The 24,706-nt window shown below is 29.4% G+C and overlaps 7 protein-coding genes across 12 annotated transcripts; 3 read left to right on the top strand and 4 right to left on the bottom strand.

Annotated features, from left to right (window-relative positions):
* The first annotated feature begins 2,330 nt into the window (after window positions 1-2,330).
* LOC113790107 (uncharacterized) lies at window positions 2,331-10,060 on the top strand. Of its 5 annotated transcripts, none has more exons than XM_075822717.1 (4): window positions 2,331-2,451; window positions 7,391-8,742; window positions 8,808-9,399; window positions 9,464-10,060. In XM_075822717.1, the coding sequence occupies exons 2-4, from the start codon at window positions 7,658-7,660 to the stop codon at window positions 9,956-9,958; spliced, it is 2,172 nt and encodes a 723-aa protein (XP_075678832.1). In that variant the 5' UTR covers window positions 2,331-2,451; window positions 7,391-7,657; the 3' UTR covers window positions 9,959-10,060. The 5 variants fall into 5 exon arrangements, with proteins under 5 accessions (XP_075678832.1, XP_075678834.1, XP_075678835.1 ...); XM_075822719.1 differs by lacking the exon at window positions 2,331-2,451 and adding an exon at window positions 4,850-5,025; XM_075822720.1 differs by lacking the exon at window positions 2,331-2,451 and adding an exon at window positions 6,418-6,524.
* A 217-nt stretch (window positions 10,061-10,277) lies between these two features.
* On the bottom strand, window positions 10,278-13,118 carry LOC113790110 (acetyl-CoA acetyltransferase A, mitochondrial-like). The gene is made up of 7 exons (XM_027339732.2): window positions 12,930-13,118; window positions 12,430-12,856; window positions 12,033-12,161; window positions 11,847-11,969; window positions 11,402-11,777; window positions 10,477-11,143; window positions 10,278-10,414 (listed from the first exon to the last, which is right to left on the bottom strand). The coding sequence occupies exons 4-7, from the start codon at window positions 11,862-11,864 to the stop codon at window positions 10,294-10,296; spliced, it is 1,182 nt and encodes a 393-aa protein (XP_027195533.1). The 5' UTR covers window positions 11,865-11,969; window positions 12,033-12,161; window positions 12,430-12,856; window positions 12,930-13,118; the 3' UTR covers window positions 10,278-10,293.
* A 971-nt stretch (window positions 13,119-14,089) lies between these two features.
* Window positions 14,090-14,903, top strand: LOC113790112 (large ribosomal subunit protein mL62). Of its 2 annotated transcripts, none has more exons than XM_075822725.1 (3): window positions 14,090-14,265; window positions 14,330-14,522; window positions 14,590-14,903. In XM_075822725.1, the coding sequence occupies exons 1-3, from the start codon at window positions 14,147-14,149 to the stop codon at window positions 14,842-14,844; spliced, it is 567 nt and encodes a 188-aa protein (XP_075678840.1). In that variant the 5' UTR covers window positions 14,090-14,146; the 3' UTR covers window positions 14,845-14,903. The 2 variants fall into 2 exon arrangements, with proteins under 2 accessions (XP_075678840.1, XP_075678839.1); XM_075822724.1 differs by having other exon boundaries at window positions 14,091-14,269; window positions 14,331-14,522.
* ecd (ecdysoneless cell cycle regulator) lies at window positions 14,834-16,631 on the bottom strand. The gene has a single exon (XM_027339731.2). The coding sequence runs from the start codon at window positions 16,578-16,580 to the stop codon at window positions 14,907-14,909; it is 1,674 nt and encodes a 557-aa protein (XP_027195532.2). The 5' UTR covers window positions 16,581-16,631; the 3' UTR covers window positions 14,834-14,906.
* Window positions 16,632-16,764: 133 nt separating this feature from the next.
* On the bottom strand, window positions 16,765-18,421 carry LOC113790111 (ADP-ribosylation factor-like protein 4C). Its single transcript, XM_027339733.2, has 2 exons — window positions 17,701-18,421; window positions 16,765-17,606 (listed from the first exon to the last, which is right to left on the bottom strand). The coding sequence occupies exons 1-2, from the start codon at window positions 17,902-17,904 to the stop codon at window positions 17,142-17,144; spliced, it is 669 nt and encodes a 222-aa protein (XP_027195534.2). The 5' UTR covers window positions 17,905-18,421; the 3' UTR covers window positions 16,765-17,141.
* Window positions 18,422-19,237: 816 nt separating this feature from the next.
* Window positions 19,238-22,710, top strand: LOC113788541 (uncharacterized). Its single transcript, XM_075822722.1, has 4 exons — window positions 19,238-19,578; window positions 19,657-20,817; window positions 20,877-21,817; window positions 21,887-22,710. The coding sequence occupies exons 2-4, from the start codon at window positions 20,526-20,528 to the stop codon at window positions 22,460-22,462; spliced, it is 1,809 nt and encodes a 602-aa protein (XP_075678837.1). The 5' UTR covers window positions 19,238-19,578; window positions 19,657-20,525; the 3' UTR covers window positions 22,463-22,710.
* On the bottom strand, window positions 22,676-23,935 carry LOC113788543 (uncharacterized). Its single transcript, XM_027338002.2, has 3 exons — window positions 23,770-23,935; window positions 23,302-23,702; window positions 22,676-23,245 (listed from the first exon to the last, which is right to left on the bottom strand). The coding sequence occupies exons 1-3, from the start codon at window positions 23,822-23,824 to the stop codon at window positions 22,913-22,915; spliced, it is 789 nt and encodes a 262-aa protein (XP_027193803.1). The 5' UTR covers window positions 23,825-23,935; the 3' UTR covers window positions 22,676-22,912.
* Window positions 23,936-24,706: the final 771 nt, after the last annotated feature.

Raw genomic sequence — 24,706 nt, 5'->3', positions numbered from 1 at the left:
CTACTTGACCGATAATGACCGCAAAAAATGATTTTCGAATTTTGCAGAATCCATCTGTTATTGTTTCAATCCAATCTAATAATTCCAATTCTAAATCGATTCATTTCTGGTTTTGTTCTGATTTTTTCACGCCATTCATTCATGCCATTTATTTATTCATTGATCAAACATCGTCGATGTTGATGATGGCGAAGAAGAAAAGGTCAAAATACTCTTGAAAACTATTTCTCATTCACATTCGTCGTCTGTTTTATTTTTATTCATTTTTTTTTTTGTTTTTTCTTTTCCTTTTTCATCAAGAATAAAAAAAGGAGAGAGAGAGAAAAAGGTGAAAAAAAAGGAAATTATCAACAACATCGAATAAGAACAGAATAGACTGTCGACTATTTTGAGTGATAGAAGAACTGGTTGTGGCCAAGTAAGGTTGATTTTGAATTCGAATGTTTTTTTTCGTTTCGAATGATAATGATGATAGGTTTATGTCAAATGATGGTCAATGGTCATCAACATTATTATCATCAAACTAAAATCTTAACTGGATTCGGATGAATTTTTTTTTTATTTTAATTTTCAATTCCGCATTCCCGCTGTTTGTGGTTGAAGTGTGTGTATATGAGAACAGGTAAGTATGATGTGATGTGAAATTCGGGTTTTTTTTTGTTTATTGATGATGTTCAGACAAGTCAAGGAGACAAAACAATAAATGACCATTATCAATGCTAATGATAATTTGATGGTGATAAAAAAAAACGATGGACAATGATCAACAGAAAAAAAATCCTTTTTGGATTAATTGGATTTTTCATTTCATTGAAGGTTTGCTTGGAAAAAAATCAATCAATCAATCGAATGGATAAAGAAAAGATACTAACATTTAACACTTTGTGTGTCTGTCTGTGTATGACCCTGTCCAGTTGTTTGACCATATTTATTTTCTTTTTTTACCTTCAGGCCTGGATTTTAATTTTAAATCCATCAAAAAAAAACAAATTTTGGAAAATTTAAATTTGTTTTTTTCTTCTTGATCAAACAAACAACAACAACAATCATCAATCAGTCAAATTTTTATTATTATTAAATGTTTTAGACCCAATGTCAATTGTTGTTGTTGTTGTTGTTATTATATCACTTTTTCATCTATTGGATTAACAATAACAATATTGAATCACAATCGATCGTGACATGATATTGAGATGTTTGAAAACATCCAAAAATTTTGATCTATAATCAATCATCATCACATCAATTTTTAGTTTTCAAAGTTGATAAAATATCTTTCAAGTCTTTTATGTCAAGGTTATTGTTTTTAAATTAAATTTTCGCCGTTTTTTTGACAATGACCAAATACCATTCATTGTGATTCATTCATATCCGTGGTAATATAAAGAAAAACATTCCAATATAGGTGATGAAAAGCTAGATTTTTCGGTATTGGAAAAAAATAATAATAATGAAAATCAAATCAAAGAAAATCAAAAACATACATACATCAAATATAAATTTATTGGTAATCGATCCCAACAATGATATACGTGGACCATATTTCTGTCCACGTGTTAAACGATCATAAAGATTATTTAATTTTAATTTCAAATTCTTGACACTTTTAATGAAAGAATTCTGTCCAAAAAAATTCATTCGAAGAAAACAAAAAAAAATTCCCGGAAAAATTCCAATAGCCAACGAGTAGATGGCGCTATATTTACCGGAAATTTTCTCGATTTCTTGTTGTTGCTCACGCACATTGTTTTTGTTTTTGATTCTTGACAAAAATTTTTTTTCTTCAAAGAAAATTATTCTTGAAATTATCATCATTTGGAAATTGTCAGCATCGATTAAAGAAAAACGCATCTCATTTATCTGTTTGTGCGTGTTGTCAGTGTTTGTTTGTCAAAAACGATAAATTTCTCTTTCATTTTCTCAAAATTTTGTTGTCAGTTTCGTTCTCTCTCTCCTTTTTCTTTCATCATTGTCGTCATCAAAACAAACAACCACTGTTGATCATTTTAGTTGAATGAATGAATGGATGATGATGATAGTTTTTACGTTCATGCACGTACCTGTTCATTTCTGTTTTTTGTTTAGCAAAAAAAACAAGACAACGAAATAGCCAACTAAATTTATATAAATTGAGGAGAATGATCGTCACAAAACATGATCAATCAATTTGATTTCATTAAAACACTGTGTTTGGTTGTTTTGTTTTGTTTTGAACTAAAAAAAAAAATCAAATCGATTCTAAATTTAGTTGTTTGTTCACAGCGTGTATCGTGTGTCGTGTATCGTATGTCAACTGTCAAATATTCTGACCGCCCAAATCAATCGATATCGAATTGATATGGTTAAATCATTAGATCATTTTGTTTCAATTTAATTCTAGCAGCTAACTAAATCAACCAAAAAAATCAAATCAAATCAGCAAATATTTGATCAACAAACAAAAAAAAAAAGGTAAGATGCTGTGACATTCGAATCTTCAAAACGTTCGAATCTTTTTTTCATGTCATGTATGTACAACCCCCTGATGATAATGTTTAAATAGCCTATATTTTTTTAGGTCATTTTTTTAAACAAACAAAAAAACTAAATCAAATCAATAACTTGATAGGGGGGCAGCCAAAAAAAAAAAAAAAATATTAATTACTTAAAAAAGATGTTTTCTGGGCATCCATTTCAGAAAACAAAACCAAAAAAAAAAAAAAAAAAATCCAAATAAAAAATATCGGAAGCGGCATCATTATCATCATCCTTGTCCACAAATGCCGTAAAAAGACTTTTAAATTGTCCAATTTTTTTCATCATTCATTCTTCGTTGTTGTTTTTGACTGATAACAAATGAATGGATGATAAAAAAACAAACAAAACACACACACACACACTTTGGCGATTTCGGGAAGCCTAAAAGCCATTTTAACTCGTTTTGTTTTGTTGTTTTGCTGTTTGTTTCGTTGTTTCGTTGTTCTATTATTAAATCATTGTCAACAAAGTTTTTCGTTTTCGTTTTGTCTGTTTTTTGATGTAATAATAATGATGATGATGATTAGAAAAACATCCGGTTTGTTTGTTATGTTTTCATTTTCTTAGGAAAAATGAAACATTTTTTTCATATTTCAAATCATGATGATGATAATTTCATTTTTGAATGACCCATTCAAAAATTTTTCCTTTACATGTATAATTATGTGCGTACAAGAAGATAAGAACATCCACCATGCATCGAATCCTTTTTGTTTAGGATGTGTAACGGAATTTGTGAAATGTTTTTTATTTTCATGTGAATATTTTTTTCGATGTGAATTTCTTGATTTTTCGGGTTTATTTTTGACTTATTTTTGAATCAAAATTATAATTCAGATTTGAAGCCGAAACACGAAACATCTGAATTTTGAAGAAAAAAAATTGAAAAGTAAAATCAACATCGACAACCGAAATCCTATATAATTATTATTCAGTTTTTACAATTGACAATTTAATAATAATCATTTGTTATTTCAATAATCAATCAATTTTTTTTATTGCTGGAAAACAAAAGATTGCCAAAAAAAAAAAAAAAAATTACAAATTGTCATTAATCATTTCATCACAAATTTATCATTATCCAAGAAGAATTAATGTCTTTTGAGGTACTTTTTTTTCTTCAGTTGGCAATATGGTGATAAACATCGTAACAACAAAAAAAACATCCCTTATGTCATTCATATACAGAAAGGGAAAAACCCTTGAAAATTTCAATATTGATAGTTTTCTGATTTCAAACATTGGATCAAATCAAATCAAATCATAATCATAATCGATCAATCATTATCATAATCATGATGTTCCAAATAATTTCTTAATTTGATTAAACTTTTTGTTTTCCCTCTCATTTCCCTCTCATTTCATTATCAACGAACAACAGAAAAAAAACATTCACACAGACAACAGAATGTACATTTTCTTATTTGACCTTCAAATTATCTTGAAAAAAAATGATCATCATATGAATGAATAACAAGGAGAGGAACACAACAAGTTGAGAAAATTTATTTATTTTTCTTTGATGAACTTTAAGAGATAATTTTTCTGTTTGAAAAAAAAAGATGCGAAAGTTTTTTGCTTCCCAAAGTCACGAATAAAGTTTTTCTGGCTTATCTCTCTTGGCTTATCGTCGAAATGTTGTTTATTAATCGATGAGGCTATATCGACCCATTTGTGACACACCTTATGTGATTCGGTTAAAATAGAAACAAAAACCGATTGTCAAATTTTGAACGCAAAAAAAACGAAAACAACCAAAGATGTGTCAAGAAAGTTTTAAAAAACAAAAAATTTCCCCGCAACTTTCTCAGCAAAAAACAAAGCAAAATAATTATTTTGTAAAAGACGTTTGCATCACTCATTGTGTAACTCTGTGTTAATTTTTCCAGCAAAAAAAATGGCTCAATTTTTTTTCAAAAAAATTCAAAAATTTGTAAAAGTTGAAACAAAAAATCCATTGTAAAGATGATTATGATAATGATAGTCACAATGCGTAATACCAGTTGTCTTGTCATTCAGAAATCATGTCAAAAAATTAAGAACAAAAAAACATTGATAAAAATTTACTTTGTTTCATCATCAATGTTTTCTTTTGTTTTTCTCTAAAATGTTTATCACTTTTGTGTGAAAATTCTGATGTGAATTTCTCATCAGTTTTTTCTGTTTCTGATCTGCCCAATAATTATCATAATCATCCTTCAATCATTAAATGGTTAATTAAACCATCATTGTCATTTTTTTTCAAAAAAATGCGTTTCATCAATGGATGTCCATTGTTTGAAATGATGATCCTTTTTAGATGATGATAATGGCGGTGGACAAATTCAGTTCCAAAAACAACAACAAAAAATTGATCCAGGTGGTGAATGGCTGAAAAAATCATTGATCCAAAGAATTATTCTGTTGCCTGGTTTGTTGGTTGTTGCTATCGGTTACATTTAGCCGAAATAGATGCTCACAATGAGAGAAAGAGAGAGAGGGGAAGATTGATTACATCTTTGCATCCAGGTAGGTCGTCGGTAGATTTTTTTGTGTAATTTTTATTGATTTTAAAAGCAGCAGCAGCTGCTTGCTAAATTTAAATTTGAATATTTTTTTTCTCTGTATACAATTTCAGGTTATTTTTTTTTATCGACCAACGTTTCTTCTCTGACATTTTCAAATTCACACTTTTGATGATGATGATGAAATTGATTATTGATTGATTGAATGAATTTCATCGCATGATTCGAAAAAAATAGCAATTTTGGCCATGAAAATCCAAAATTTTTTTTCTCCTTTCACTCGAAAATTAATCAATCAATCAATTTATTGATTGAATTTCATTGCAATTTTTCATTTCAATTTATTATCACGATTCATTTTTCATTTGATCTTGAATGGTCATCATCAAAAGGGAAAATCGTTGATGTTCGTTGTTCGTTGTTCATCAACGATCAACCCCATCCTTTTTTCATCTTTAGCCATCTCATAAAATGGTTGTTAGCCAAACTTGAAGTAGACATTTGTCATTGATTTTTCTTCATCAATTTTATGCATGACCAACAACAGAAAAAAAAACAAATGAAAATTTTTAAACATCTTTTTTTTTAAAAAAAACTTAATGAAAAAATTTACACGCGCCAGGTGTGTGTGTTTGTGGTGTTTGCCAGGAAATCATGTTTCGTTTGTTCAATTTACCTGCCTATTTATTTTGTTGTTCTTTTGTTTTTGTTCATTGAAAAAGCTTTGAAAAAATTAATTTTTTCAAATTTGTAAAAATAATCATGATTGTTTTTTTCCAGGCAGGTAAGACATTTGATTGATTCATTAATTAATTAATTAAGCAATTTTCGAAAGGAGAGAGAGATGTGAAAATGGCATTTGGTTCTGTCCTATTCTGTGTATATGTGCGTGGGTGGTGTGATTTTTTTGTTTGTTTGTTTTGTTTGCTTTGTTTTAATTCGCTTTCGAAACAAGGATAATGTTTCACCATCACCAATTATCGATATTCACACTTTCAAAATTAATTTCGAGATAAAAAATGGGGGGAAAAAAAATCAAGGATTTTTGATATCGATATACAGGGTGATTTGATGTTTATAAAAGAAAAAAATTGTCACCGACAATAATGATAATGATGATGACAATGTAGAAAATTGTGACAATCAAACAGTGAGAGTGATATCGAGGTACCATCATTGAACTAAAACAAAACATTTGAACCATATCGGCCATGCTTTTCTCATTTTCAACTTCCGAAAAATTCTGTCGAGTCATTCATAAATTCACAGCAGAAAAAGTTTTACCTGGCTATTTTTCATTTTCCCAAAGTGAACAAAAGTTGTTGTTGTTGTTACTATGACGATGACCTTTCACCTTTTTTTTGTTGTTTTTTGATTGTCATCTTTTTTTCAGTGAAAAAAAACAAATTATTTCATAAGGTCGACATTGGGTGACACCACCACCTCTCTGACTTTCTTTTTACCTATCTACCTACCTCATCATCATCATTTTTTGATTCTCAGGTAATCACATCCATTGCTCAATTTTTTTGTCTTGCTCACATTCAACAAACATCACCACCTGCAAATTTCATTCAAAATTTGAAGTTAAAAGTTTAAAAAAAACAACAAATCTTTGCTCTCGTTTTCGGTTGTTTTGTTTGTGTGTGTCGCACATTTCAATTTCATTTTTGAGAAAAATTTCATCATTTTTTTTTGTTTGATCTATTGATAGATTTGAAAGAGAAAAACACTGTTTTTTGGTTGGTTTATGCACAGTGAAAAGTCAACTGTATCGAAAAATTTTACTGATTTTTGAATTTTTTTTTCGTCAATCGACGACGACAAACGGATTCAAGGCAAACCACCTTTAACTTATTCACTGAATTTCTCAAAACTCTCTCTTTTTCTGTATTGCAGTATTGATTTTGGTCGTTCGAAAACGATTCCATTGGTTTGGTTTTTCTGCAAAAAAGTTTTTTTGTTGACAGTTTCGCTTAGCCAGCATAAGTGAATGGACTTTTGTTTTGTTTTGTTTTTTCGAAAATAATTATTATTCATCATTGAAAAAAATATAACGGCTGGTTCCAAATGGAACCATCATATTTTTTATGTTTTTTTCCGTTGTTGTTGAACTAATTATTATCATCATCGTCGATGGTTAATTCTGCCCATTTTATCTATGTAGAAAAAAAACTCCCCATAAATTATTTTTTGTTGATCCATTTTGGAACCTTGTTTTTTTGGTAATAACACTCAGTGTTAATGTGAGAGAGGTTAATTTCTCTTTCACTGTGTATTCAACAGCAGCAGCAGCAGCAAAATATGAACTTGATTCACATTTAATCATTTATTTTTTTCCTCATTTTTTTCGTTTTTAACATATATAGAGAAATCAAATGGTGAAATCAACCATGCAGTAGCCAAATAAACAGTAGCAACAACAGCAAAAAACCGTTTTCATTTTCATTGATTTTTACGCTGCCGGTTTAATAAATCCACTGCATACCTGTGTATCACATGTTTGGATTGATGTTTTACCTGGTGAAACGAATTCAATGATAATTGTTGTGGAACGAAAACAATCATCATCCTTCGTAATTATCAATTTGATTGATTGATTGATTCGAATCACGCAATCGCTGAACATCAACAAGATGCAAACATCGACATCATTTGATGGATCAAAATTTCCGTTAACATTTTCAACAACTTTTGTTAATGCTGGTGTTCCTGGTCCATCATCATCATCTCGTGGTTCTAATACCACTACTACTACTAATTCTTCAATGATAATGGCTGGTACATCAAAATCATCAAATTTTATCCGTGATAATATCGGTGGTAGTGGTGGTGGTGGTATTATAAATCCAATTTTTATCGATCCATTAGTTCAGATTGATGAATTTGAACAAAATGATTGTGAACGTGAATTGGAAACATTTCCAACACCGCCACCACCGCCAAATTTATTATCATCACCATTACCATCAACATCATTTAATCAACCAAAAACATCGACAACAAAACCGGAAACAATTGATCGTACAGATTCAGCATCCAATTTATCCGGATCAACTGTGATTACAAACGCTAGTTCTACAGGTGGTTTATTATCAAATTCAATACGGTCATCATCAAATAATCATCATCATAATCATCATAGACGTAGTCATTCACAACAACAACAACAATTTAATAACAGTTTTCATATTGATTGTCCGGATTGTCAACAATTTCATCATAATCATCATCGTATCTATGTTCAACATCATAATAATCATAAACGTCCAGTTTATTTACCAATTACACCAATAACATCATCATCACATCATCATTCTAATCATAATCATCCATTATCATCAAATATTGGTGATGGTTATGCACCATATCCACCACAATGGTATTATCTATTAGCTGCTGATACAAAAAAATTTCGTAAACATCGTCATACACATTATCGTCGTGATTGTCGTCAATGTAGAGAAATTGTACGTTCAACATTTGAACAATATTATCTTCGTGCTGGTCAACCGCCATCAACAACAATGGGTCAAATATCATCACGTTATCAACCGCAACAACAAAGATCAATAGATATGATGATGACCGATGAAAATAGTTCACCCGATTCTATTGGATCAATATCATTAGATTATCATCAACAACCATATTCATCATCATCACCACCAACTTTTTTGGCTTCTAGTCCTACACCATCATCATTAGGTTTTTATAGCCGGTATGTTTTGTTTGATGATAATTGATTGATTGATTGATTGATTTTTGTTTCATTTAAATCATTAGATCAAGAGCTAGTTGTGGTCATTCATGTTTAAAATTTACCATACTATTTTATTGTTGTATTGCTGTCATTATGGCCATATGTTTTATATGTTATCTGACAAAAATGTTTGGTCTAATGGCACCAACAACAACATCATCAAATTTTATCCAATATTATCCTTCATCAACAAATTATTCAATTATCAATGATGATAATTTCAATTCATCAAATGAATCAATATTAATGGATAATAATTCATCATTAATGATAATGGATACTGTGGATACTGAATTACCGGCAACAACATTGTTGGAAACAATTCGTACCGAAATGATTGGCCTAATAATTGCATCAGCATTTATGATTATATTTATTCTTGGTTTAATCGGTGCATTTCTTGAATCAATACTTTGTCTACGAATTTTCGGTGCCATTCTTTCCTATCTATTTTTATTAACATTTGGTTCAGCATTATATATTGTCATTTTATTGATCATATCACATGTACCATTGAAATTGATTTTATCAACTATTTCCTGTGCAGCAGTTGCTGTTACTATTCATGGTTTACTAGCTATAGCACCGTTTGCATTTGCCGATTTAATTAGTGAAGTAAGATTTTTTTTTTTTGAATGTGATTCATTCCATTTTATTATTTACCATTTTTTGAATTTAGGAACGTAATGAAAAATTAACTGAAGCTGCCGCTACAGTTATGGCAGCCAATTCAACTTATTTTAAATATCCATCCGTACGATTCTTTTCACAGATGCCAATTCATTCATCAAATATTCATCATCATCATTCAAAATCAAATCATCATTTTAATAATAAAAATGGTTATTTTGGTTTTACTAATCCTACTAATAATAATCGAACAAATTCATTATATCCAACATCATCAAGTCAGCAAACATTTTATCGTGATACACCGATTGAAAGTATACCAACATCGGATGAATCGATACCACGTACAACACCTACAAATAACAACAACATTAATAATCAAGGTCCAATGGATAATATATCATCTGAAGAATTAATACCATCAATGAATCAAGATGGAAATGAACTTCGAATACAAAGTTCATCAAAATCACCAATTCAACAAAACAGTTCAACCGCACAACAACAACAGCAAACTGTACGATTCACTGATAATTGGATGTAATTAGATGATAATTAGTATTCCTAAAGGGTATTTCAACCTTCCTTCTAGAAAAAAAAATTATTTATTTTGATACAAAATAAAATTCTTTCGTTCTTCCACTCATTTTTAATCCAGCTATTAATGAATAATGATAAAAATAAGGGTAATGTATATATGTGTGTGTATGGATTGTCAACATTTCGAATTATCCATCCGTGTTATATATTATAATAATCGATAAATTTATATTATAATTTAGTAGAAAAAAAACATTGCTTTCATTAATTGCAATCTCATTATTTTTCTATAATATAATAGAATATATAATGATGATAATAATAATAATAATAATAATATCACAGCTTTTGTATAAGTACAGCTGAAGCACCACCACCACCATTACAGATTGCAGCAAGACCAAATTCTTCCGGATTAAGATGATGTGCTAGAATGTTGACAATACGTGCACCAGAACATCTATGCAATAATAAAGGATGATTTTTGAAAAAAAACTATGAATTATGAAATGAATGACATACCCAAGTGGATGTCCCATACTAACGGCTCCACCATATGGATTAACTTTTGATGGTTCAAGACCAAGTTTTTTGATATTGGCCAAACCAACTGTACTGAATGCTTCATTCAGTTCCCAATGAGCAATTTGTGATTTCGAAATACCAGTTTTTTTAAGTAATTTTTCAATAGCATAGGCAGGAGCAATACCAAAATCTTTTGGTTCGATTGCAGCATCGGCAAAACCAATAACTTTTGCCATTGGTTGATAATCATATTTTGATAATGCCGTTTCAGACATTAATATACAAGCGGCGGCACCATCATTCAATGAACTTGCATTTGCAGCCGTTATTGTACCATCTTTTCGAAATACAGGATTAAGATATGGTATTTTATCGAAATTAACTTTGCCAATTTCTTCATCATCGGTAACTGTTACATCGGGTTTTCCTTTACGCCCGGGTATAATAACTGGTACAATTTCTTTTGCATGTATACCCGTATCACGTGCTTTAGCTGCACGTTGATATGATTGTCTTGCAAATTCATCGGTCTCTTCACGGGTTATATTGAATGTTTGTGCAAGATTTTCCGTACAAACGCCCATATGAATTTGATCATATGCATCGGTTAGACCATCACGAACAACACCATCAACAAGATTAACACCACCATACGGTGTATTACCTAAAGCAAATATTTTTTTTCGAAAGAGATGAGAAGAAAATGTTTGATTAGATAAAGTAAGACAAACTAATGAAAGAGAAAAAAGACAGGATATATAAAAAAAAGTAAAAATAGCATCTTCAATTAGGTCATCAACAAATAACCTAAAATGGACACACAAACAGTTTTTTCTTCGGGCAGTAAAAGTTTGTAAAAAAAAATATTATGAAATTTCAATCAAATAATTAAAAATCTGGGTTAAATCACAAAAAAACATACCTCTTGAAAGATAATATGGAACATTTGACATGCTTTCGAAACCACCAGTTATAACAATATCATTATCACCAAGCATAATACTTTGTGTACCAAACATTAATGCTTTCATACCGGATGCACAAACTTTATTGACTGTTGTACATGGTGCAGTATTTATAATACCAGCACCTAATGATGCTTGTCTTGCTGGTGCCTGACCAATATTTGCTTGTAATACATTTCCCATAATAACTTCATCAATATCATTACCCGAAAGACCAATATCTTCTAAACATGCATGTATAGCAATTGAACCAAGTTTTGTTGCCGATAATGATGAAAGTGAACCTTGAAATGAACCTAATGGTGTACGTTTTGCAGCAACAATATAAACTTCCTATGTTTAAAAAAAGAAAAAATTCAAATTTCAAATGAAAAAACGATCCAGAAAAACAAAACAACAAACCTTTTTAGCTGGCGACATGATCGGCTATCTTGGGATTGATTATTTAGAAATTCAGAAAAAAAAATGAAAATTTAATTCAATTTTGTTCAAAAACAACAACAACAAAAACGACAACAAATAATTCTGAAACAAACAAAACAAAATGAATTAAAAGAAAATCAAAATAATGAAAAAATGGTTACCAACTTTTTCGAAAGTTTATGGTGCTAAATTACCAATTTCCAACTTCAAAGTGATGATGATGATGATCAACGTACAGTGAATACTTTTTTCTTCTTCTTCTTTTCTCTTTTGGTTCGTGGATGATGATAAATGCTGATAAGAAATTCAATGTTTGTTGAATAGAAACAACAACAACAAAAAAAAAGAAAGAGAAAGAGAGTTATGGTAAGCGAAAATTCGTTGGAATTGAAAAAAAATCAAAAATGAAATGAAAAAAGAGTAAATAGGTTGTTGTTGATCACCGAGACACTGAGACAAAAAAAAATTCCATTAAAAAAAACTAATTCAGTTCTTTTTTTGAAGTTTAAATTTCAACAATTCTTATATCTCGATATTCTGTCATTTTCGCTTTTTTTCATACTTCAAACTAATTATCAATATATGTACGAAATATTTGGTAATTTGGTTGTGATTTTCTTCTTGATTTGGGTTTTTTTCTTTTCTTCAATTTCGTTGGAAATTTATTTCATTTCTTCAAAATAAACATTATCAGATCGATTGATCGATGAACTATGTTAATGCGTTATCGAACCGAACAAGTCTTGGATAAACGACAACTTTTCAATGTTTGAATTTTTTTTTTCAATTTGCCCAGTAAATTTTTCTCTCTCTTTTTTTTGTGATTAAAGTTTTTTCTGTCTTTTTTTCTGGTTTGCTTTTTTGTTGATGTCTTACTATAGATATGATAACGATATTGATGACGTTGATGGTGATTCATTCATTCAATGTACAAAAAAATGATGCGGTTAAAATTCGAAAGACAATGATGAAATACGGTTGTTTTTTATCTATAAAGATTTTTGAACAGAAAAAATATTAGTTTTTTCAAAAATATCACAAAGTCAAAAAAGAAAATTTTACCTGAATTCAAGAATAATTTCATGTGAGATTATAACCATAAACACATGATGAGTAAATGAATTTTCAGAACATTTTTTTTCTCATTAATTTCGGGCAAATAACCGAATAACAAACACAAATATTATTATTCGTCGAATAGAAACAAAGTTGAAAAAAACACGCGCACTAAATGCATTGGAAAACTAACACACACATTTTGTATTTTGGGTATTATTCTTTCATATCATTATCATCATCATTTCCACATTGAACTACATATAAACACAAACAGAAACAGAGAAACATACACACACTTAAACACATAGAAATCGTATGATTTTAAATTGTAACAATTGGCGTACCATATAAAGCAATGGAATGGGGAAGAGAATCAACGACAACAAAACCAAACAAAACAAACTTGATGATGATGATGATTTTAACAATGTTGAAAGAGATAAAGGAAAAAAAATTATCCGGGGTAATTGTATTGATGATAAAATGGATGATCAATTTGTTGATAATTGTCGTCGTCGATATAATCGTAATAATCGATTAAAATTAATAGATTTTAATGGATTTTTTCTACAAATTTTTTGTTCATTGATTGGCTTTACATTCGATTCATTTGATAGGATTCGATTTCGAATATAGGATTCTTGTCGATTCACAGAACGTAATTGTTCACGAATCAATTGTTTTTGTTCGGTAAAGATTCGATAAAATTCATCATCATTATCATTGCGAATTTGATTTTGTTTTTGCAATAATGATTTTCGATAATTTTCAATTGTTATTATCTTTTCAAGCGTACTGATAAGTTCGGATCGTTTTTTATCAATTTCAATCAATAATGGTTGAATTTGTTTACGATTTAATTCTTCAAGTTCCAATTGATTTTTTCGATTGATTAAATCATTTTGAATTTTTTCATAAAAAATTTCTACTTTTTCATTTGATTCGGTTATCATTTGATTTGTAAGGTCTTTATTCAATTTCAAATTAGCTCGTCGACGACGTTTTTGTTTAGTTTTTCTGGTTGAATGATTGTCCATTATAAAATCATTGAATTTTTTTGATGAAATTTGAATCCGAAATTCGAAGAAAAAATCCGAATAACAAAAAAGATTCTAATCGACTATTTTGACATGGATATATGGTCCAAGTTATAATAGCATTCGAATGTTTCATGTGTTTTTCGATTTGATGTGATCCAAAAATCAATTTTTTCAAAAACAATGGCAACATTTTTCCTAAGAAATTGTCTTCGATATTATCCTGTTAATGGTAGATTAGCCATTTCTCGATTACCGCAAATTTTACAATTTCATTATACATCATTTCGATTCCAACAACAACAAGTATGAAAAATGCAAGAAAATTGTCTTAATTTTTTGTAAAAAATTGATTTTTTTTCAATAGGAAGAATCATTTATAAATAATTCACAATTTACTGGATATATACCAATAAATCAATTAGATATTAGTTATTGTACAAGTTCAGGACCCGGTGGTCAAAATGTTAATCGAAATTTTACAAAAGTTACAGTAAAATTACATTTACCAACAGCTAATTGGATACCTGATGATATTAAAGATCGTATCACCGAATTGGTAATTTGTTCATATTTCTCTCTTCTTTCGCAATCAATTGATAATGATTTCTGTTTGAATAAAATAGCATAAAAATTCCATTAATAAAGATGGTTATTGGCTAATACGATCGGATAAAACAAGACAACAATTATTAAATGTAGCTGATTGTATGGATAAACTTCGTTGTTATATTGCTGAAGCAGCAAAACCACCGAATTTGGAACCATCATTTGAAACATTAGAAAAACAACGTCAAGATCGTGAACGTGCTTCTATACGACGTTTAGAGATGAAAAAACAACGATCAATATTTAAAGCACAAAAACGAATGGAATTTTGAACATGGATTTTGGCCATTTGTTAATTTTGTAGTAAAAAAATTTTCTTATCATTCAGAAAGATTTATGTTTCTTTCTTTCTTAAATCATCGGATAATTGTTGATTCATAAAAGCAAACAATGCTGTTGCCGGACCAACACCATTACTACTATCGGTTATTTCAATTTCTTCATTCAAACTTTTCAAAATATTTGATACGGCATTATATTTTAGATCATTTTCATCATTGTCATCATCATCATCAGAATCTAATTGTTTTGGTGCTTGTTCAAAACTATTTGCCAAAATTGTTTTCGATAATTCTTGATCCATACGGGCAATATAGGCTTCCATTTCGGGTAATTCTGATTCATCATTACAATCGTCATCATCTGTATCATCATCGTCATCGGAATTTGATTCTTCCGAATTATCCGATTCTGTTTGAGCCATTTTTCGAAAAAATTCAACAAATTCTTTTTCATCAAATTCTTCAATTAAATTGAATTTTGATGATTTTGGTTTAGTAGATTTATCGTTTGGCAATGCTGGCGGTGGCTCAACACCATCAATACCCGAATTTTGATTTTGAAAAAATTTCTCCAATGTTTTCGGAATATTTTCCACAAAATTATCATTCGTTTTAGATGATGATTGTTGTTGATTAAACTTCTCATTTAATAAATCATCAAATTGTTGTTCGCTGTCGATATTCAACCAACTATCATCATCTTCAGGTGGTAATGATGTTTTATTTTTTAAAAATTCTGCAATCAATTCTTCGGTTAAAATAGTCGTCAGAAATTCGTTGACCACTTTGCCAGCCTTCGATTCCACAGTATTCTTCATCATTTCTGAATTTTGCAATAAAATTTCAAAACCGGCAATAATTTTTACGCCATTCAACAAATGATTGTCATTCGATGATGATGATGGTGACAACAATTTCTGAACATCATCGACATCTTGTGATGCTAACTGTGCATAAAGACAACGAGTAAATCGAACATTTGTCAGAATTTTTTGATCATTATTGAAACGATGGTGATTTGTTCCAATCGTTTTCAAATCATCCGGTGTACGATAATAATATGAACGAATAGCAGCCGATATTAATTCCGGGTGATAATCCAATAAAATAACCAATGATATTGGTAATAAACAATGTGCATTATGATATAATCGTTGGATATTGATTGGTTGAAATATTTCTATTCGATTTTGAATACAATGTTGTATTGATTGATTTAATTCAGTTTGTTTCGGATTTGATTCAATAAATCGAATACAATCCCATATGAATTTTCGTTTGTTCAAATCTTTTTCAACAAATTTTGATGATACCAGATGAATTTTACCGCGATAGATAAAAACACGATCCACTGTACGTGATGGTTCTTGTGCCCATCTGGGTAGATAATCAGCCGATTCAATCAATAAAAATTCACCATCTTCATCTTGTATACGAACGAAAAGTTGATCATCAAATTCGGTTAATAATTTTAATAGAAAAACAATAAACCATTCATCATCAATATTTTCACCATAATTACATTGACCAAATAAATATTGTTCGGTTTGTTGATCATAAGATTTTTGTTTCAAATGAAAACATTCATTATGCCAAATATATCCATCCAAATGTTTGGAAAGATGTTTCAAATAACGATCAATCAGTGATGATGGACATTCACCATCAAGATTACCACGACGACGATAAAGATGATAATGAACGGTATTTGTTTCGGGAAAATTCATTTTGTAAATCAAAAAAAAAAATAGAATTTTTCGAACCAAAAACAAAAAAAAGCAACACTTTGTTGAATCGTTTGGGTCGAAATAGCAAGTTGGAAACGTTCGAAATTTTTTTTTTAAACCAAAAAAATTTTTTTTTATTTCAACGAAATTTCAAAAAAAAAAAAAATATTTTACAAATGAAAAATTATGTCTTTAAATTATATATTTTTTTTCTCGATTTGTTATAGTCGTTTTACAATATTTTACAAATAAAAAATTCTGATAATATTCTGAAATGTGTGTATGTCTGAGTGTATTGTTTTTCGTTCCAGAAAGATTTAAAAAAAATTTACAAAGAAATCAACCCTGAAAAATGCAACCGCGTCCCATTAAGATTAGTTTTTCCTTCTCACCAAATAAAAAAAAAAGAAAGAAAAATGTTGATAAATAAAAAGTATATAAAAAGTGTTTAGCTTAAATTTTTGTGGCAAAATTTCAATAAATTTCGATAATTTCAAATGGGAAATATATATATTTTGGCAATTCAACAACGACGACAACGTCAAAAATCATAAACATTTCCTATCTTTTTCGTTTACCATGATTATGATTCGAATGAAGATTATGAAATTGATTATTTGGTTGTAATTTTTGCATACGTCTACGTTCCAAAATCATTTCATAAAGATGTTCCAAACCATCTTCCAAATCATCACCCGTTATTGAACAACAAGATTGTATATGCCATAAATGTTTACCATTCAAATCATTCAAACCTAATGCTTGTGTAATTTCATCCGGTGTTTTTGAATTTGGTAGATCATGTTTATTAGCAAATATTAATACAGGTACTTGTGCATTTTGTGGAAATTTTAATGTACGCATTAATTCAATACGTGCCTCTTCAAAACGATCATCATCAACTGAATCGACCATAAATATAATACCATCTGTACAACGTGTATATGGTATCCATAATGGTCGTAATTTATCTTGGCCACCAATATCCCATATTGTGAAGGAAACACCCTGAAAATAATGTAATTTCTTTTTTTAAATAGAAAAAGAAAAAACATTGAAAAAAGTCAAAAATCAGAAAATTTTAAAAATCAAAAATGTCATTGATTTGGATGATACAAACCTTGGATTTACGAAAATCAAATTTAATCTTTTCACAATTGAAACCAATTGTTGGCAATGTATTAATATATTGGCCAAATTTTAAACGATATAATGCAGTAGTTTTACCTGCTGAATCAAGACCGACCATTGTTATATGTAATGTTTGAAAAAATGGTAATGATTCAATCAATGATTGTAAACGTTTTGAAAATGTTGATCCCATCGTGTTTAATGCTTGTTTGTTTTGATTATTATCATCAAGAATAATGATCTTTGTGAATTTGAACAACGAAAAAATCACAGAACATGAAAGAAATGTTGTTGATGATTCTTTTTCGTTTTGTTTTTTTGGCGATTTTTATGAAAATGACTAATTAATTTAATTAAATTTTCTATTTTTTTTAGAAAAATGCAAATTTCATATGGCAATGGATCATTGTTGGATGTTTTTCTGTTGTTGTTGTTGTTGTTTTCGGTCAGATGTTTCAGGTTAGGTTAATCAGAATCCGAAAAAATCGTTTAAAAAGTGAGGGGGGCGATGAAAACTTTACAAGAAACAATAACATCGACGACGACGATGACCACGAAATACATCATCACATTACAAATTACAATGGAAGATATGGCCAAAAAGAAAAAAAAATAACAGAACAAAATAAACATCCAAAAAAGAAAAAGAAAATTTCATTGAAAACTCGCCCGTTTTGTTTTTGTTTCATTCTTGTTCATATAGGACGTATGGAATTTTTTTGATTTTGATTTTTTTTTTCTTGGAAATTACCAAAATTCGAATCGAATCAAATCGATAATTATCATGATTGATAATTGGCATTTTGTTGATTGGTTTCGTTCTTCGTTTATCTTTCGATCTTTATTTATTCATTTCGAAGTTAATTGTCCGATCAGACAACGATGATGACCATTTTTGGTAAACCAAAACCAACGATAAACAAATCTATTTATAAACCAAGAATGAATCTATTACTATTTATGACTTTATTTTTCCTCTATTTTAAACCAAAAAAAAAAAAATTTACCCGAATAAATAAGGAAAAAAAGTCGGACGTTTATCGGAAAACATTCGGATCTGATGATCGGTCGACGACACGATAAATCAAAACCGATGATGATGATGATGATGATAATGTTGAACCAGACCGAATTATAAAAAACATTTCATTTGGATCATCATTCATAAATCAAAAATCAAAAATCAAAGAAAAAAAATGGGGAAAAAGGAAAAAAATTAAATTTCGAACGTCAAAACCATCAGCCGACTATTTACATTTCAAACACACTCAGTGAGAAACACAGACAAAATGTGTGGAAATAGAAACATCCGACCAACCAAAAAAAAAAAACATTCGAATTACAACCGATAATCGGATTTTGGTTTTTTTTATTTATAACACTTTTACTTTTACTTTTTATTTCATCAATAAACTTTGAATTCAAATGATGATGATGATCAAGATGAAGATAACGAAATTGTTTATTTTTTAAAAAAATTGTACCGAACAAATCGGGAAATTCAATTTTTTTTGAATCTCAAAATTTTGTTGTTTTTTCGAAAACTTTTTGTTTTTTAATGATTTTGAAAAAAACAAAACAAAACAAAATGTATCTAGGTCAAAGGTCTATTCATGCATAGATATTTGGCCATCATCAACAAGTTCATCGAGTATATTTTCATTTGTCATTCAAATCGATTCCAATTCAAATCAAATCGTTTTTCGATTTGAATGAACGAACGAAATTATTGTCTTTTCCATCCCCCTTTTCTCAATTTTCATTTGAAAAATGATTCTAAATTTAGATACTGAAAATCACTGCAAAAAATAAGCAAACAATTTTGAATGATAATGATGATGAGAAAACCATTGAAAAAACCCAAAAGGTATTTATATAATTTTTATTGTTTTGTTTAAAAAACAAACAAATGTTATGTCTAAAATGTTTTCTAATTTTCTTACAGTTTTTATCAAAATTTAAACTTTAAAGTCATGAGAATCATTTGGAAAAGAGAAAAACTGATAATTTTCTTGATCTCATCATTCGATTGGAACCTACCACCGATCGACCAACCGAATGGAAGAAACGAAAGCGAAACTTTTTTTCACAATCGAAAAGAGAAACTATTTTTGGCAAATTTTCTGGATCAGGTTCTTATTTTGACTTCGAAGTGAAAGTTTTTTCTGGATGATGAAACCAAACCCAAAAATACACCATCTTTGTTTGATTTTTTTGTTTGTTCTGTGTGTTACGTTGACCTTTTTTTTCTCTCTTCACTCAATTATCATCAACAAAAAAATGGGAATGGTCAAACAAACAAACGACAACAACCTGTGTGTTATACAACAACAACAATCATCAATCAATCGATCGATCGATCGATCGATCGATTAATTAGGATCATTTCCAACTTTCTCTTATGTGTGATGTGTTTTCATCAAATATTTCATCTTTTTGGATGGAGGCGGTGATTTGCATTTGAAAATGAAGATGAAGAAAAAACTCTAGGACCTAGCAGTTTACAACAACAAAAAAGAAAGAAAGAAGATTTTTCTCGAAAAAAAAACATTCATCTTTTTTTATCTTGATTTATTTTGTACGTGTGTGTGTCTCTTCAATCATCATCGTGCAAACATCTATCTTGTTCCATTTGAAATCTACAACGACTACTAAACCAAAATTTTGGTCGAATAAATAACGACAACAACAACTTGAAACAAATTCAAAAATTATCAGTTTTGATTCAGTGTGGTCGGTCGATTGGTTGTTGTGTTTTCGATCGAATTCTTAAAGTTTTTTTTGGTTTGGTTCAAAATTTTTACTCAATTGAAAATGAAACACAAAATGGCCAATAAAAAGTTTTATTCATCATCATCAAATAAGCAATCAATTTTATTTCTAATAACATTTATGTTATTATTTTTTCTACAATTATTATTTGTTTCGCCTTCTACATTTAAAAATAATGATAATGGTGGTGGTGATGACGATGGCAACAGTGAAACAATCATATTACATCCGGCAAATTTTTCCAAAATCAAAATAAAATTTGATTTTGGTACGGATGCACAGAAATTTTTCAAAGATCAAGCATCATCATCATCATATGTACCATTACAGAATGGTAAGATTTTATAGGAAATTTTTCCTATTGATTTAATAATTTCATTCAAATATATATAGATAAAGCATTCAATCAAACAATGGTTACATCAATCATACAGAATAAATTGCAACGATTAAAAGAATTTTTATCACTTGAACAGCTTACATTTAATTCACAACAATTGAATGGTAGTGCACCAATCAATGATGAATTAATTTTATTGGAAACATTCAATATGCCTATTCATCTGCCGGAATATAAACTAAATGTATCGATTGATATGATAAAAATTTCCGGTATTAATCAATTTACCGTTTCGGATTTAGCAGCAAATACAAAATCGAAAAAAATTTCAGCATTACTTCGAATGCCAAACATTCGTTTGACAATGTTTTATAAGGTTAATGGTTTTGCATTCAAATCAAAACGAATGGAAACATATTCAGATAAAGGACGTTTAACATATACAATTTATGGTTGGCGTACTGTATTTGCCGGTAAAATTGCTGCTATTCGTAATGATGATCATTTAGAAATTGCTGGTTTTGGTATGCGTTCACATTATAATTATTATGATTCACAAATGGTTACATTTATTAATAATGAACATGGTGAACATCATTCATCACCATTATCATCATCATCACCAACAATCGATATAAGTAAATTGATTGCATCAAATTTAATGAAAAAAGTAATCAATGAAGTTGATGATAAATTTGAAACAATTATGATTGATCATTTGGGTATTCATGAAACTGGTACCTGGAATCTAAGACCTTCGGATTTTAGCCTTTCGGATGAACAACAACAACAACCACAATCATCATCGAAAGATGATCATGATGATGATGGACAATTATGGATGATGGAATCACGTATGAATCATGAATCAATTTCAGGACGACGACGAAATAAACGTCAAGTACCATGTGAACCTGGTGAAGAATTAGATGAATATGTTGATAGTTTATTTCGTTTTTTAAAACGATTAGTTCGTGTTATGGAACCATTTGGGGTAGGTATTTTCGACATTTTTCTATCTGAATGTATCACTGATAATAATAATTTTCTATTTTTAAAACAGCTACCGAATGCAACAATCGAATTGGAAGAATATAATTTACAAATATTTTTACATAGTGGTGGTGTAACACGTGCCTATACATTTGAACGAAAAAAACCAGCATGGGTATTATGTCAAAATGATACAATTTCATTAGGTTTAACTGTTGGTATTGAAGATGCACGTATACATTATAAATATCGTGTTATACAAGATTGGCGTCTATTATTTGATGGTGATCTTGAAGCACAATTAAAAAAAGCTAAAGCACAATTACAGATAACACAACTTTCACCACCTGAAAATGAAGATGATGAATTTGATATACAAGATAATGGTGGTAGTAGTGATGAAGAAGAAGAAGAACCACAAGTACAACAACGTGTTGATAAATTAAAAGTATGGAAACCAGGTCAAATAACTGTATTAATACGTGGTTTAGGTAATTTTAGTTCAGCATTAAGTATGTTAATTAATTCAATGTTAACAGATACAAGTATGTTTGATCCAATTATTCGTATGATTGAAACTGATGGTGTTGTTTTAGCAAATGAAATGTTACGTAATGTATCTATTCCTATATTTAGTATCATTTAAGGAATATATTTTTAAAATACTAATTGTGTGCCATTCAAATTCAAATATTTTTTCACATACACACAAACACACACACTCAAATCAATTATAATCTTTTTTTTTCTGTAAATAGACCAAATGAAATTGTGTAAATATAAATAGAACACACACACACACACACACACACACGCACAGTACTTGATTGATCAATCAATTTCAAGCAAAATTCATAGATTTGAATTATAAAAAAATATTATTATTAAAATAAAGATCATTCTTCATTGCAAAAAAAATTTCATTTCATCGTTTTTTCTTGTTGTTTTGTTTTTATACAGATTCGAGATTTGAGTTGGATTTGATTTTGATTGAAAATAAATAAATTAGAAAAAAAGGGTTAAAAAAATTTTCTTTTTGTGGATCATTTTTTGTGTGTAAAATAAATAAATAAATTTCTTTTCTTAACGAAAAATTTTACTGCTGCATTAATTGATGATGATGTCCACTACCACCACCGGTTGTTGGTTTCGATGCATTTGGTTGAAATGTACTTGTTACACGATTAATAATATCATTTACTGCTTTTTGTAAATCAGTAACACGTTGTTGAAGATTTTGCATCATACCAGATTGTCCTGGACGTGTACCACCCATTCCACCACTTGATTGTGATTGTGATTGTGGTGCGGAAAATTGATTCTGTATACGGCTAATATTTACACGAATTCTATGAACAGAATTATACATTTGTCGTAACATTGTTGATGAAAAATAACGACGTCTTGTTTGTAATTCATTGATTGTTGCCTAAAATCAAATTAGAAATCAAAAATCATCAATCAAATCAAAGATGCTAAACTTACCAATAAACGTTTTTCTAAATTTTCCAACTGCAATAATAATGATGCTTGTTGTGCATTCGATTCAGTTTGTCTTGGAAATAAATCCAATTCACGATTAGCAGCAGCAGCACTATAACTTTGTACATCATCAATCATCATTTCACCATTATCATCACTTTTTTCTTCTTTCATCGGTATCATTGTTGTATCATCGAATAATTGTCGTACTTGGGCATCTAAATCATATAATAATTTATTAGCATTATCAACTGGAATTCGAATAGCGGCGGATGATGCATCTTGACCACTGCTATTTCTACTCGATATTCTTTCTTCATTCGATACGGCAATTTCTACCGGTTGTGGCTCCTGCGGTGGTTTTGGTTGCTCTTCCGGCGATGATGATTCTGGAGCAGGTGCAGCTTCGATTTTGTAAACAAAAAAATTTTAAAAAATTAAAAAAAAACAAAATTATCAAACATCACCTACCAAAACTACTGACAACAAACAACGATAAACAACAAACGTAAATGAAAAATTTCATTTTTTTTTTCGTAATCAAATCAAATGAAGAAATAAACAGGTAAAAAAAGTTTTTCAAATTCAAACAAAAAAGAAATACAGTTTAGTTTTCAGAAAGAATCAATCGAAAATGTTTAAAAATTCATTTGCTTTTTATATGAAGAATGGCCATCAAATAGCACCGTTACATAATATTTTCTTCGGTTTGGTTATCAAATCCATAAATCTTAGAAGTTGTTTTCCTGGTTTTCTTTCTTTGGTTGCACCTATACTTTAACTTTTGAATTTATTGTGGGTCGAAATATCAAAGTTGGTTGGTTGGTTGGTTGACCATGACCTTTTTTTCTCTCTCTCTCTCACTAACTTAATCGGCTTATCTTTTCTTGTTTCTCTTTTTTTATTCAACGATGCTGCTGATGATGATGATGATGGTTCGGGTCATCCCGCATCAAATTGATGTTGACCTTCCTTGATAAGAAGTTTTTCGTTTTAAATTCAAACGAAAAAAAATTAAATTCAAAATGACGAGGATGGTTCCTGCTTGTTCTCAATTTTTTCATCATATAAAAATCTTATCTTGATCAATTTTTTTTTTTGGTTTATCAAGGATAATAAACCTGTCGAATTTTGACATGACCTATTTCTGTCAAAATAGCCAGAAAAAAAATTACCTGGATAAATTTGAATATTGTAAATTAAAAAAGAAATTAGGATATGAAATTTGAATCTCTGAATATCCCTGCACAGAGAAGAAGAACAGGTTCAACACTCAAACACCAACATCATTCGATGGAAAAACACTTGGTTCCGGTTTTCTTTTTGAAAAAAATTGCTCTGATTTTAGCAAAAAAAAAAAATTTAAAAAACCTAGTTTTTCAAATTTCAAAATTCAATCAAGAATCTT

The sequence above is a fragment of the Dermatophagoides pteronyssinus genome, unplaced genomic scaffold (assembly GCF_027571235.1).
Source record: "Dermatophagoides pteronyssinus isolate colony J.1.1.1.1 unplaced genomic scaffold, Derpt_VIB-CSIC_2022.12 sq0019, whole genome shotgun sequence".
Taxonomy (NCBI): domain Eukaryota; kingdom Metazoa; phylum Arthropoda; class Arachnida; order Sarcoptiformes; family Pyroglyphidae; genus Dermatophagoides; species Dermatophagoides pteronyssinus.
Note: the sequence above shows the minus strand (reverse complement) of the source record. Positions and strands in the feature narration are given on the sequence as shown.